Below are 15,208 nucleotides of genomic sequence, written 5' to 3'. Positions count from 1 at the left end.
ATTGTTTCGGCTGCTTCTATCACGCAATGGGACGATTCCATCTTCTTGCCACGCATGTGCCGATTTAAATCACAAAGTTAGAACAAGCAGCAGCGGAGTCCGCTGCATTCTAAAATTTTGCTCCATATGAAAAGGCAAGACATATTTAACCTTAAAAAGTTCTCAAAACTGGGCTACCAACCAATGCCAACGGATTGAAGTGCTGGTCACAAAGTACCATCATAGAAGTTCACTGTTCTGATCATGTCAATGTCAAATGACAAAGACTGTCAGCCTTGTAGAGATCTGCGCTCTACTAAGAGTCAATCTCAATTATTATTATTTTAATTCAAGTGAATGCTTCTTTGGATGTATGTTTTTGTTTGCTAGCCTTAAGACAGTACTGTTTTCTATCACTACAAAAAAGCTAAGGAAGTGTATATCCAACTTGAAATGACAAACAAAATACTGTTCTTTACTCCTTTAATGGTTAAAAAAATATTTCTTTGCGCAGACAACAAAAAACAATGACCACCTAATAATGAGTGGTGGAACAAGATGAGGTAATGTTTTTGAGGCGTGATAAGTCAAAATGTTAGCAAATAATCATGCCTCAAAATAATATTAATAGTCAATAAAAAGAATAATAATATATAATTACAGCTAAAAAGAAAACCTGAAAATGTGCAACAAAAACAAACAGCCCAGTAATAATATACAAGGCAAATCATGCCTGTTCGACCACTCCTGTGTGGACTGCAGCCGGTCCGAGAGACTGCCAACGTTCGGCATAATTATCTGACCACCAGACAAGACACACACAGCTTGGAGGGCCCAATGCAATCGTCGTGGCAGAAGGCCCCGCAGCCTTGGCACATGATCATGGCTTTGAGGCGACAGGAGCATTTGAGCGACACCTCCTCGGCCGTACTGTCAGTAAAGGTCTGGATGCTGAGCGTGGCCTGGCTGGAGGCCAAACGAGGCCGCAGCTGGAGTACGCCGTCAGTCATGTTTCGGGAAAAGCTGCTATTGTCCATCACAGATACGTTGGCGGTGTAGCTGACGCCTCCGAGACCCCCGCCCTGCTTGGAGATTTTTCCATACAGCTGGAAGGGGAGGGAGGAGGACGACGAGTGATAACTGGACAAGTAAGGAGCTTTGCTGAGCTCGTTTTTGGCCATCCGAGACAAATTCATTTCCATATTAAGGAGTCCCTCCATCGCTCCTCCGCTGGGGTATCCATCCATAGAGGTCACCGGTTCCTTCTTGGTAACAACAACGGATGCTTTACCAATTGCCTGGCAAGAAGGCTTTGAAGCGGCTTCAGTCTTTACATGGGGCGCAGGGGCCGCCTCTTGTTGGTTGGGAAGAGGAATCTGTGACTGGGGCGATCGCCAGTTGATCTTCAGACTAGGCACGACTTCTGTGGGACAAGGGTCTGCATGAGGTGGCGATGGGCCGTTCAGCACGGTCCTCCTGTCTGGAATGGCCCCTTGTGAGGGCTGACGCACGGGCGACTCCTTGATTATTGCCGTCTCGACACTACGGATGGAGCTGCTGGAGGACGGCGGTGAGGTGATGACCGGGACAGCTCCAGAAGCCTGCTGAGATAGATACTGTGATGTAGTTGGGGTCTCCATTAAACACGACACGGGGTAGCTTTTCTGGGACTTGACTTGAGAGGCGACACTTCCTTCCGAGTTGGGTAACTGCGCTGCCGCCTCAGCCCTGCTGCTGGGTCGTCGCTGGGGTCCTGCAGATCGGCTGATTTCTAGCCTGTCGGCAGAGTGTGGGGGTAGGACTTTATCAAGGGGAAGGCTACCCTGTAGAAGCTGTGTCACTAAAGGGTTGTTGGCTTCCACACTGGATACTGATCTCGCAGAACTGGGCACCTTCTTGGAGGCTGCAGAAATACTTGAAGGATAGGTAGAGGGCTTAACACGTCCATTATACTCTTCTTCAGCAGAACCCGGTCTGGTGCTTCGGCAATCATCCACGGATTCAACTTTGACAACAACGTGGTTCTGAGACGGGCGGTCTTGGGAAAAGTTCTGCGGAGGATGAGTCATACCGTTGGGGAAGCAAGGCTGGATGACCGTTTGACCGTGGCAACTGGACCCGCGGGCTTGGATGACTGGCTGGTGGTTGAGAGGAGGGCTACAAACGGGCTCCTGCATCTTTCTGTGGCCTCTTACCTGCGAACACCAATCTGGCTCAGACTGCAGATCATCATGGCTCTCATTCTCACAGTCTGAAGCCGTTTCTGTGGAGTCGCTATGCGTCCCAGCCTCGTCATCTCTGCTCGAGGAGTCCACGTGAGGAGATGATGCTTTTGCTTGTTGCGTCGTCGTGGCCGCCGAGTCTGTGTTGGTGTCCTGGGAATCCTCGTGATGGGGAACGTGTCGAATGACACCACCTAGGCCTCTCTCTTTCTCGTGTTCATGCTTGACAGGCGTCACGGATCGGACCAGCTTCTGGACAACCAAACCCTGAGACCCAAACCTTGGAAGAGAATCGGGGATGGAGGTTGGCGCGAGTGGCTTTTTTTCCCTTGCTGGGTCTGAAGGGGAAGTAGCAGACGCTGCAATCTTGTTTTGCTTGTCAAGCGGTGAGATTGCAGAATTTGTCAGCGTATCGGTCTCTTTCGAGGGAAGGTCGGTTGCTCGGCCCGCGGGTCTGTCGCAAGGGGTTTGAACACCGGATGATGTTGGGATGAACCCTTCCTCAGCCACAGGAAGTCTTCCCGGCCCTTTTTGAAGAGGGCTTGGTGTCTGCGGGTTGTCCGAAAACACAGAGCTGGAGGTAGCAGGCGGCGATGGCGAAGGTGGAGGTTTGCCTTCTACATTGGGATGCTGTAGTTGTGTTCCAGACGAATTCGCTTCACAAGTCTTTCCTTGCTCCCGTGTGCCACCGCCGCCTCCCCGTCTTCCGCTTCCTCCTCCTGGCTCAATCGGCCCTGGATGTTCTTGTGCTCTCTGCCCACTGTTGCTATCCGGTAACCCAGCAGCAGGCCGCAGCCGGACCCTGTTCGGCCCTGGCCCGTCGGCAGAGGCTGCAACAGCAGCAGCGGCTTCCCGCTGGGCACGGGCTTGCTGCGCGCGGGCTTTAATATCTGCGAGCGTCCGCGCGCCCCCCGTCCCCGACCTCCGCGAGGCCTCTCCGGGAGGCACAATGCGGGGACAGATCTGGTAGGTGGGGTGCCCTTTGATCCAGGGCGGTTTGATTCGGGACAGTTGAATCTGTGGCAAAGAAACCATTCAAGTAAGTATCATGATGTACTTGGATCCACTCATATATTCACAAGTTCTAATGACTACGGCGTAAGCCCTTACCCGGATTGGAGGCACCTTGGGTTCCTCTGTTGTCGGCTGCGGTTTCTCTGAATGGACCCTGTCAATTGTGGTACGAAAGGACTGCTGGTCATTCAACCGTGGCCTCTTCTCGGGGAAGCTGGAGAAGGCCCGCGCCTCATCGGGCCTCCTCTTCTGTTCCTTGTGCTGAGTGCTGGATGTAGGGGTGCCTGCCGGGCTATCTGAGGGGCTGCTTTCACGGCTGCTGGTGGCGGTTTCCCCCGTGACGGAGGTCACCGCGGACGCAGTGTCATCCAGGGGATCCGTAGTGACTGCGGCACCGGACGACACCGAAGAGGAGGAGGAAGAGTCCAAGCCGGTGGTAAATGCGCCCTGTTGATCAGAAGCTGAGGAAGGTGAGGACGAAGGTGAGGAATCAGAGGAAGAAGAGGATGAGGAAGGGGAGGAGGTGGAAGCCAAGACGGGCGCAACTTCTTCGGGGAGCAGACAGCCTGAAATGCTTGGTTCTTTGTCGTCACTGGTGGACTCTGGGCTGGGAACAGGAGTTGGCGTGGGGACTGGCAGTAGGACTGGTTCCGGTATCGGCGACTTTGGCTCAATGGAGATGTCATCTGGTGGGAGTTCCTCATCACATTCAGCCTGAAGCACCACCTCCCCTTGAATAACTGTACTTTCCGACATGGGAGAACCAATCGAGACGGTGGAGGTTTCCAGAGAAGCAACATCCTCAGCGGCTTCTGCAGACTGCAGGACTGGAGAGCTGGTTTTGCAGAGGGTCCGACGGGCCCTGCGACGCAAATCGGCTCGGGTGCGTCTCCTCATCCTACCGTCTCTCCTCCGCCGACCCACACTGCGTCTCTTGGGGGCACCGGTTGACACCACAGAGACGCTCTCACTGTCCAGGACACTTGCTGCAACTTCACTCGCATCAGCCACTGTGAGCTTGAGGGATTCCTCTCTCGTCAGGCCAGACCTGCAGGTATACATCCAGCGTTATAATATAAATGTACCGTATGAAAAAAACGTGATTCATGCGAGTTACGCAAGAAAAGTAGACTGTTCAAATGAATGCATGCAGTCAAATTACAATCTGTCAGGACTGATCTGGTTCTTACTTCTGTCCATGATATTCCTCGAAAAACTTTTCCTTCCACGCCTCGACCTTCTTCTCTTTCTCCATTTCCTGCCGGAATCGCACCTGCATCTCATGAGTGAATTCTCCTAAACAGATGGAACATAAATGTTCAAGAGAGGCGTGTTGAGATTGTGTGACGAACGATATGCTCCCATCGGTGTTCCAGTTTATTATTGGGGGTGATTTGATATATTGTTACTTAAGTGGCGGCCCCCTTAACTTTGTCCTACTAATGTGGCTCTTGTGAAAAAAAATTTGTGAGAATCACTGCTCTTTGGCAGCATTTCACATGAGGCAGCAGTTGTACTATTCCAGGGACCATGTGAATAACCAGAGCTGTTAACCATAAACATCTATTATTTGGACAGCCCGATGTATTCTTTGCAGGTTATTAGTGTGTTCAATTAGTGTATCAAGTCATCATATCAGCTTGTGGGGTTGGTTAAACATTTTTTACTTGTTCCCACCACCATCTGCTAGGATGTACCCAGGATTTTACCAAGGTAAATAAAGCACAAGCTTGACCAATGCTGTGATATACAAAAAGTACACTTTGCAAGTTTAATTAATTCTAGGACATAAGAAGCAGCAACACTTACCTTCAGCTAACCTCTCTTTCCAGCTTTGGGAGGCGTGTGTAAAAAACTCATTGTTGAGGGCTGAACTACTCAATCTGGCCATTCCATCAGGTCCAATCTTCATAAAAAGCAGACAAAATGTACAAATATATAAAAAAATAAGGAACATATCTACATGGGTGTCTTTCTTTGAGCTTAATATGGTACACATTCTTTGATGTAGCAAATATTCTATATTTTGTTGAAAAATAGATTGTGTTGAATGGAGAAAAAAAAACTGTTTCTGCCAGGATCTAACATGGGCCCATGCCTAGTCGGTATTCTTTAGGAAGTAGAGGGCAATTCAATGGTCAAGAAAATACAATACTAATTGGAAATTGCTAACTTTGCATGACAACATAGTGAAATATGGTAGGCCTTGAGAAAAAGATTGGTTACCTGGCGGTCCACTTCTGGCAGAAGCTGTAGTAGCTGCTGTTGGGACTGGGCTGGGAATGCTGAGAAGGTTCTCACATTAATGAGAGCCCTGATGTTGGTGTTGACAAGAATAGAGCCTGGTGTTTCAAAGTCCACATCCACCCCACCCCGACTCCTCTTCATCGGTCCTAAAAACGGCAAAACCACATTAAAAACTCCCCATTTTCAACACAAATTGTACTTCTTACAAGCTAATGCAATTATATAATACACACATAATCCAACCCACTGATCTAAGGTCAGCGAGATGAACTGACCCCCATTACCAAAGTATTGTTATGCCAGGAAAGAGCTGGGCTTACCTGAAGGCACATGCTCTCCATTGACTTTAAGAGGAGTGAGGACAACACGTGGCATCATGACTGCTTTCTTCCGCTGCCGCCCTGACTGTGACAGAAAAGATGATGATGATGATGATGATGATGATGATGATGATGATGATGATGGTGGTGGGACATAAGTGAGAATTCCACAGCTGAAATTGTTACAGCCACCCAAATAGTGCAGCCTCTCTTAAAAGATGGTGCTGACCTGTCGGGACCGGCTTAGTCTGGTCTGGGCGTGTTGAACATGTTGGACCTGCTGAGTGTCAGTCCGTCCCTGCAACCCGGCGGCTCTGCTGAGACGGGTCTGAGGCTGGCTAGTAGATTGCACCTCAGTGGAGACGGTAACACTGGGTGAAGTTTCATCGGCTAAGGAAAAAAGAAGAATTACTGTACCGTGTGGCATAACCAGATAGATGCCAAGACTCAAAATATCCCCCCGCGTTCTTTATGGCTGGGTATCGATTCAGATTTACAAAATGGATTCGATTTGATTCAGAAGAGCCCGATTCGATTCACATTGATTTTCGATTCAGTTCAAAGATTTCATGCAGTACCAATTTGAATTTGATATGAAAGACATTCTCAGAAGTACCAATGCTGCAAATAATAGAAACTTCTTGCTCTTACTTGAGTATGAAAAATCGGAATATTTACATTTAAAATTGAATCCAATGCAATTACATTAATTATGTATGTTTTATTGAACTTGACTTGATAAAAACAATAATAATAATTTAAAGTGATTACAACCTCAGCACTATGTAAATAAATAAAGTGGAAAACTCCTCTTGGGGTATTCTGAATAACAGAAGGGAACATTTGAACAACACGTTTTTGAGTGGAATTCGTGCTGCATATTTCCGTGGTTTCCTTTTTTTGTAATATAAATGCCCCCCGTGATGCGAAAAGACACATTCATTTATGATGGGAAGGGCATATTAAAAGTATCAATTCATGGTTTTATGAATCAATATTGAATGTATTTTACATAAAAGTAACCGAAATGACCTAAATAAAGGTTTAAAAACAGTTATCAAAATATAAATACAAATGGGCAACTTACAAGTTAAATATAACTGAACTCAGCCATTCCCACACCATGTTATCACTTGGGCGAGCCGCCCAAGTAAACTGGTCGCCGCCCAAGAAGTTTTCTAGAAAATTTACCGTGTTTTCAAGACTATAAGGCACTCTTAAAAGTCTTAAAATATTATTATGTGTGCACAGAGTTCCGAAGACGTTTTCCTTCAAGACAACCTTTGGGGCAAATTTTGCTGTGCCAACGCGCGTTTCTGATTGGTGGGCTGGTTCGCGCTTGTTGCTAGTTGGCTGCCGGCTTGTATTAAGGTACAGCGGCGGACGGAGGGGAGAAGGCAGAAGAGAGTTGCAGCTGTAAGTACTCGAATGTGGAGATAGAACAAGAAAGTGAATAAAAAGAGAAAATAACACCAAATGGCAGCATGACCCCCCGTTTCCTGTACTCCATTTCGTCTACCCCGTTTGGACCCCACCTTTTTGGCGACGTGCAGCCGCCGGGCGCTATTCGCGTAGACACCCGGCCGAGACCGAGCAGGAACGGATAACAAAATACTGCCTGTATTTGTATTGTGCAAAACAACGTCGGTTATGACAGCCTTATTTTATTTGTATTATTATTTTAATATAAAATAAGTGCAAATGGAGTCACTGAGTAATACAACATTTTTACTCTGAAAATTCACTAGAATTTTTGCAATCAATCAATCACATCCTTACAAGGGTTGCCGGCGTGCTGGAGCCCATCCCAGAATCACTGGTCGAAAAATTAGGACAAAAAATGTTCTCATCCGTGCTGTGTAATATTACCCAAATTGGAGGCAGTGGATTCGGTGGAGTTGCAGCTCTCCTGTTCACTTGTCTCAACGGGGCCGACTGCTGCACTCTCTGTGAGGGTGGTGTTGCTGGAGGTCGGGGTAGCAGCGCTGCTCACCAGCTCGGATGGTGTTTCTGACTCTGAAGTCTTTGTCCACTGCAAGGCATTCTTCTACAGATCAGAGAGCGGAGAAAAAAAAAACGGATCCGCTTTTTGAAGCTTACATGCAACACAAGTATAGACATGAAAAGTATTGTTTAAAAAGTGATAACATTTGAAATCCTTATATTATTTTCACGGTAACATTTTTAAAAATGAAACATATTATTTTGTTACTTAACGTCAAGTGAATGTCAGGCTGTTTAATTTAATGTAAAAACAAAGAATTTGGACAAATGTTCTTTCCTGTGAATCACTCAGCTCAAAGTCGAATAACCACTGTTTCTGTGAACCGCTTCACATCTGTGTTACATGGAGTTGTACCATATTGCACAATTGCGTCCAGAAATAACAAGTCATTTATTTATATACGTGTAGACTTCCAGTCTGGAAAAATAAAAACTAGAAGAAGGATTTAGAGATGTACTCACTTTTTAAACACTTTTATGATAACGAACACAACCATATGTACACATTGTGCAGTATCAGTAACACGATTTCCGCTGCCGGTTAACACAAGTATGAATTGAAATCAGTCATTTACATGGCAGCAGCTTAATGTATTTAGGAATGTAGACATGATCAGGACAATCTGAAAGTCAGTAAGTTAAAAAGGTGATTTGTGTGACTTTGAATGTGGTATGGTTGTTAGTGCCAGCCGGGCGGGCTCGGCTGCGCATTTTCAAAACTGTTTATTTACTGGGATTTTCACCTCAAGGGTATCAGTATATAGAATATGGTCCATAAGATAGAAAATAACCAGTAAATAGCAGTCCTCTAGTTGGAAATGCCTAACTGATGGCAGAAGGGGAATGGCTAGACGGGTTCAAGCTGATAGAAATCATACAAATTACCACCTGTTACAACTGAGGTAGTATGTAGAAGAGTATGTCTGAATGCATAACACATCAGCAGAAGACCACAGAGTGCCACTCCTGCCAACGAAGAACAGGACATTTGAGGCCACACTTCACACTGGCTTGTTAAAAATAATAATACAAAAAAAAAAAAAAAGGTTCCTGGTCCGATGAGTCTCATTTTGTGCTTCAAAACCAGGATACGGTATTACACATTCTGCGGAGTGTAAATCAGTTAAAGGGAAGAGATTATACACTACTAGGCTTCAGATTTTTAGTTGGATTAGGAAACAGAGATTTCCGGTGCCAGTCCAAATTTTAATATATATACAGTAAAGTTAACGCAGGATCAGCCATGTAGTCCAAAAAGTACAGTACATACATAAAGGCGGCGCAAGACAATTTTTGCGAAGTGGGAGGAAGCTCGCGTCTACACACCTTTAGAGTGAATAGGCTCATCCGTCCAGGTAACTTAAAGAAGATGCTGTTCTTGACCCGATCTCCCCTCACCTGGGAGTGAAGCATTGTCACGAGGCAGGCCAGAGGTGCTGTACCACTGTGTGCAAATATACGTAATACAAACTTGTATCACCAGGCACTGACTATTAAAGGAGAACAAACTTGTTTTGGTGTTGTTGTTGTTATTGGTCCAATGCAAACAGAAGAAACAAAATGTGACAAGTTACAACCAAAGAATGGGTCATTTTCACAAAATGGCTCCTTGTCAGTTTGCAAGTGGGAGTTTGGAGTTTTGACTTGCTTCAACTTGTAAGACCAAAAAACGCAAGGCACACGCACAACATACAGCAATAGTTGTGAAAACACGACATAAGTCATTTGTTTTTATCAAACCGACTGCTGCGGTCCTGAAATAAAAAGGACTCATTGCAACTAAATAAACACCTACAGTAATGTTCATAAAATCTCTACGTCACAATTTAGCGCATTGAAGGTAAACACCTTTTCACATTGAGATAAACAATTCTGTAACAAGGATGCACATTTTGTTGTTTCTGAATCACAAAAGATGTCAGATTTACTAGCAGGACTTTGTCAACATGGGTGTAGAAATAACTTTATGGAACACAGAACTGCTTTTCCAACAAATATGTTCATACTTGTGTAAAAATGCTGATAACATACCTTCTGTTCAGTGCATCAACGAGTGAAAAGAGTCCATAGAAGAGAAAAAGAAAAACGGAGTTTAAACCACATCGACAGACATGTTATCAGAACATGTAAAACATACAGAGACTAAAATGTGTGGGTGTGCATCTCTCCAATAAAAGACGATGTGATGCACATCTGGACTGGATATATGGGTTACGGTGCAATTCAAGAGTGGTACATTTTCAAGTGGAATGATTAGATTCACTGAGACAGTTGGATATGGCAGGGCTGTAGCGTTTGTCATTAGGGTCGCCCAAATTGCTTTAATTTGAACGATTCCACTTCCTTGTTTTGATTCAGGTTCCAATCGATTCTCATTCTTGTCGGGGTGTCCAAACTGCGAGTGTTCATTTTTAGCAGCGCGCAGTACCGACTAAAGTAACATTTGACACGACCCGTGTCATTTGGCCTGCATTGTACTACAGTACTTACCTTCCACACCAAGTGGGAAGGCAGGAGAACAGAAGACATTTGTTCTCATCTCGCACTTCCTTGTTCTCAGCCAATCAGTAGTCATCATTCAATAGCGCCACCGGCCACTAGCCTGGAAAGCCACACCCACTTTCTTGAATGAAAGAAAGTTGGTCTTGTAACTCGGCCTAACTCAAAACGAACCGTGCAATGAAGCCTTTTTATTTGCTGTGACGTATTCTTCGTGAGCAACTCTTGCCTCAATCTTAGCATGATAGCATTCAAAATGTCACGCGGGAAAGACGGTCGTGTTTCATTCAGCATTAAACTTTGTTAAACAGATTGAGTCATTAAAACCCCAGTAGTTGACGGCCCTAGAAGCAAGTTCTTGCGCCTGCCTTCACATTAAAATTACACATACTAATATTTCATCACTATTTAATCAACATTCACAAAACGTGTCTACAGTCTCTATATTTTGTTGTGCTGGCATTGTAAGCACAAAGTAGTACTCCATATTAGGTATTCTTAGTTCAGACTCACAAATCATTACATGGGCAAATTCACCACTTCCCATCACCATGCAGGAAGTAAGAATGTTGAAAAAAATGCAACAAGAAATATTGCCAGTGTGGACCACACTGGCAATATTTCTTGTTGCATTTTTTTAAAATAGCGGCAAGAATGGTCTGGAGAAGTAATTAAAATGGTGTGACAATATCTTTCAGTTCACAACATGGAAGACAAGTTGTTGCTCGGGTTTGCTTGCACTGCTGTCACACGTGCATATCAAAGTAAAAGCAGCTGTTTTATTTTGACATCATAAAGGCTGCAAAGGCAGGTAAGAGACTGTGGAAGGGCCGGAAGCGCCCCACATGCCCTACTTTGTCCAGATGTGCTGTAAATATAAGTTCATCCATGACGTCAGCGGGTCACGGGAAAAAATTGAGCGAACAACTTCTGGTGCTCCTTTGAGAACCAGACAAAACTGTTTAGAGCAACGCTGCTTCTAACACGAGTCACATTGCACCAAGAAGGGAGAATAGCTAACCAGGTCCAATTTGGACATTTTCGCTTAGGGGTGCACTCACTTTTGTTGCCAGCGGCTAAGGCCTTAATGGCTGTGTGTGTAGTTTTTGGGAGGGGTCATAGAATTTATACTGTTTTGCAATTTGTGCACTGGCTACTTTACATTCTAGCAACGTGTTTTTTCTCCCCAGTGCTCCCTCCATCCATCCATCCATTTTCTTAACCAATTATCCTGTCCCATAAAAAGAAAAAAAGTATTTACAGAAATGTGAGGTGTGTACTCACTTTTGTGAGATACTGTACATACACTGAGCTGGAAAATGTAAACAGTTACTGCCAGGTCACATGTGACAAAATTTCAGTGTGTGCGTGTGTGTGCGCGTGTAGGTGTGTGTGTGCGCGTGTTTCTGACCGCATTTCCTTCAGCCCCTTGGTCTGGATGACATGAAGAATTTGTTTCGGGGTCATTGGAGCGTCTGAGAAGTTCTCCAGCACCTTAAAAAAAAGGGGCCATAATGCAATAAACACACTTTGATAACTATGTTGCAAACATAAGAATAGCCCTGCCGCCAAATAGCGAAAAAACATGTAACTGACTACAATGGTTTAAATTAATATACATTTTAACCATACCACAAACGATTTTCCCAACACTTGAATACCACCTCAACCTCACAATAACCTTAAAAAAATCCAGACAAAAGTAAGATTTTTTTTAAATACACAGGACGTGAGCAAGTGTGTGACCAGCCGATGACAGGGGTTCCATGTAAAGAGCAAAGTGCCTTTTACAGTGAACACCCGCATAACCGCAGTTTTGCACCCGTGGATTTGCATAGGTGGCTTGGTGACTGATCAGGAGTTGAGTAATCACACTGGTATTGCTCTGGGGGGAAAAATATATTATCAAATCAAATTAAACTACATTTCAATTGACACATCTGTGTAAAATTCTCTGCAATCAATAAAAGGTACTGACTGACTTAGTATCATTTTTTGTTACTTGCTTTTACACTAGCAAAACCTAGATGAAAAACTGCATACAAATCATACACGAGTAGACCCCCGCAGGATTTGTCGGAAAACCTTCCTTTCACACTCATTCTGTGTTATCCCATGCGACAAAACACTCCCATAAATAAATGTGGGTCATTGATTCACACACACACGCACAACAGAATTTGTAATTCATATAAATTCAACCACGGGTACATTCTGAAAATGTTACTTTTGTTTGCTAAGGAGTGGGTTGTACTTAAAGCTTTACACGGGGTTGGGGGGGAACTCGTTTTTGTTCAGCAGTGTACATTTTAAAGCAATTATATGTCGATGCACGACACATCCGTTAACCGTTAGCTTTGAACACGATGTTCTGCAACATCAGTGAGACAAGGGTGAGGGGAGTTTTCAATAATACAACAGAGAACGTCATTTCATTTCTTAGTCTTTAATGCGATCGTGTGGCGTACGACCATGGTATGTCTTCATGACAACTCAAGTTAAAAGATGCTAAGTGGCTAGCATGCAGCCTAGCAAACAAAGAGCTCTTAACATATCAGGCAACATTTAGCGTGCTGGCTGTTCGTTAGCACCGTGGGTAAAATTCCATCTTGCTTTGCTTCCATTTCATCCATACAATCAATGACAAGTGGTGCCCGATGGGGGGATTTTAACCAAAACACAGCCGGACACAGTTAGCAATGCTACACAATGCTAGCTTCTGTTATGTCCAGCTTGTGTGGACGGGAATGCCCAAAAGCAACCACGACGCAGTCACATCAAAATCTTCACACAAACCCCCCACAGCCAACAAAATGCTCAAAACGGACTGCTTACCATGCGAGCCGCCTCAGCCCAGGTCCGCTCCTTCTTTCTCTTTTGTTTGTCCTTCATTTCCTCCGCACTGGCCTGCCGTGCCTACAAAGCGCCCTGAAGAAGTAGACGGTGGCGGTTTAGCTACCAGCTAACGCGGCTGCGATGTTCTCGGCTGGCTGTGTGGAGCCTCGAAACAATACGCGTGCTTTTCGTGCTGGCGGCTCTTTACGACGCTTGCCACGTCCGGATGTATGTCGCGAGTGTGGAAAATACGTCGATGCCTGCCCCTAAATAAGCGCAACACACTTGGTAGCGATGCAGCATGAAGGCAGCGCGATTGTGGGAAGGAAGGCTGTCTGTGCTTGTGGAGTGCTGCAGCACAACAAGCCTGGCAAGGAACGCTACTACCAGGTCAAAGGTCAGCAGCGCCAAAGGCCTGCAATAAAACAACCGTTCAAATACTGGATTTAGGAGATTACATGTTCTCAAATCTATTTATGCAGCATGACCACCGCAACAACATAGTCTACTGAATAGTTATGGTCATTCATATTACCCTTGTTGCAGTTGTTGGGTAGCTTGGGGGAATTTTTTTTATTTTTTTTTAATTGGCAAAAGCGAGCTTCACCTACGAGACCATTCAAGTGAAATACGGGGAAAACTGTGCAATTAGGTACTTTAATGTATTACTGGACAGACAAGCAGTCAAAGCAAAAAAAAATAAAGACAACACTCCCCCAGAAACAAACAATAATCGAAAGAGGTTGTAATAAAGGTAAAGAAATGCATTTCAAATTAAACAATAAAACAGTCTTGTGAAGTCAATGGGTGCTTAATGCAGTTATTGCAAGTAAGGATTATGCATGCAATTGTGTCTGTTTCAATACTTTTGCTCACTTGAAACGTGGTGATGTTCAAACAAAAGATGTTCTGTTCTGAGGGTTTTAACCCATCTACAGTAGATGTACAGTAAATGCCATGAAATTAAAGCTAGAATTCTGAACTTTTGTCTCATATTCATCTTTTCATCTAAAACAAAACCCAATTGTATTTAGTATGGGCTACAACAAAAAACTAAGGATTTTACCTTGCCATCCTTATACTTTTGAAGGTGACTGCAAAAATAATACATAGCTATTTTACTTGATTTAAAAACCCTTCCCCCCATCTTCACTCTCCAATGCTGAATAGGATAAATTGTGTTTATTCATTAGTGACTTACCCGCAAATAAATGTAAAGGATTGGTTTCCTTGTGAAACTAAAATACAGCAGTATTAAAAAAAAAAGAGTATCTTAACAAATAAATGAATTGATAAATATTCTGCTTTAATTCAAATATACAAAAAGAGCGCTCTTCACATTGGGATTTGGCATACAAAAAGTTCAGAGATTTTATCCCTTTTGTAGCGCAGTCTGCCCACTGGGATGCTGAAATTGAATCTTGCAGCATACAGGATGTCACTCGCATTTGCTGCAAACTGAGTTTGAAAGTAAACAAACAACTGCAATTTTCTTACAGCCGTTCGTTTTTTTTCATTGACAAGTAACAGACATACATAACGCAACTCAGCTCGTGTTTATTTATAATATTTCAAATTTCCTGTCGCATATCCCCTCCCCCGTGATGCTTTCCTTCCTTGCTGAGAAAGGAATTCGCTCCTTGCAGTAGCAGTATTATAGACAAATGATATTCCCTACTTTAAATAAAAAGAAAATGCATCACGGCTAAAATGCTATAATAATGCAAACGGTTTAGTGTGATGGAAAACAAAGTGTGGAATGTGTAAATAAAGGAGAAGTAACATGAATGCAGGAATCAATAATGGCTTGAATTGAGATGCGAATTGGCTGTAAAAAAAACGAACGTCATGTCAGAATTTTGGGGAATTATTCAAAGTCACATTGTCGCACAGAGTGAATGGCAACTCAGTTTCGGTAGTTTCATGAGCAAATGTCAAAATCATTATTTCAGTGTAAATAAATTGTATTGGGTGACTTTACCTCCTTTAAATCTTTCACTCTTTTTAGTAAAAGGTGATTTTGTAATCATTTATAGACCTCTAAGATGAAAATGGTAAATTTATGGAGGAGCTTGAAGAAATGCTGTC

At 44.0% G+C, this 15,208-nt stretch overlaps 1 protein-coding gene across 1 annotated transcript; it reads right to left on the bottom strand.

The window, feature by feature from the left end:
• Nucleotides 1-445: 445 nt before the first annotated feature.
• On the bottom strand, nt 446-13,477 carry asxl1 (ASXL transcriptional regulator 1). The gene is made up of 12 exons (XM_086067246.1): nt 13,121-13,477; nt 11,697-11,779; nt 9,818-9,820; nt 9,113-9,230; nt 7,652-7,829; nt 6,012-6,172; nt 5,783-5,867; nt 5,442-5,608; nt 5,025-5,121; nt 4,406-4,511; nt 3,312-4,263; nt 446-3,218 (listed from the first exon to the last, which is right to left on the bottom strand). Exons 1-12 carry the CDS (start codon nt 13,175-13,177, stop codon nt 774-776), a joined length of 4,452 nt encoding a protein of 1,483 aa, XP_085923372.1. The 5' UTR covers nt 13,178-13,477; the 3' UTR covers nt 446-773.
• Nucleotides 13,478-15,208: the final 1,731 nt, after the last annotated feature.

Source organism: Leptonotus elevatus, chromosome 2, assembly GCF_054856555.1.
Source record: "Leptonotus elevatus isolate MCC_2025b chromosome 2, RoL_Lele_1.0, whole genome shotgun sequence".
Lineage (NCBI taxonomy): Eukaryota > Metazoa > Chordata > Actinopteri > Syngnathiformes > Syngnathidae > Leptonotus > Leptonotus elevatus.
Note: the sequence above shows the minus strand (reverse complement) of the source record. Positions and strands in the feature narration are given on the sequence as shown.

Coding starts and splice junctions, on each gene's coding strand:
- asxl1 (XM_086067246.1), bottom strand. CDS start 13,177: ATGAAGGACAAACAAAAGAGAAAGAAGGAGCGGACCTGGGCTGAGGCG. Junction 5,122..5,441: donor TGCCAGAAGTGGACCGCCAG/GTAACCAATCTT, acceptor CTTTTTATGAAG/ATTGGACCTGATGGAATGGC. Junction 4,512..5,024: donor GAAAGAGAGGTTAGCTGAAG/GTAAGTGTTGCT, acceptor CCATCTGTTTAG/GAGAATTCACTCATGAGATG.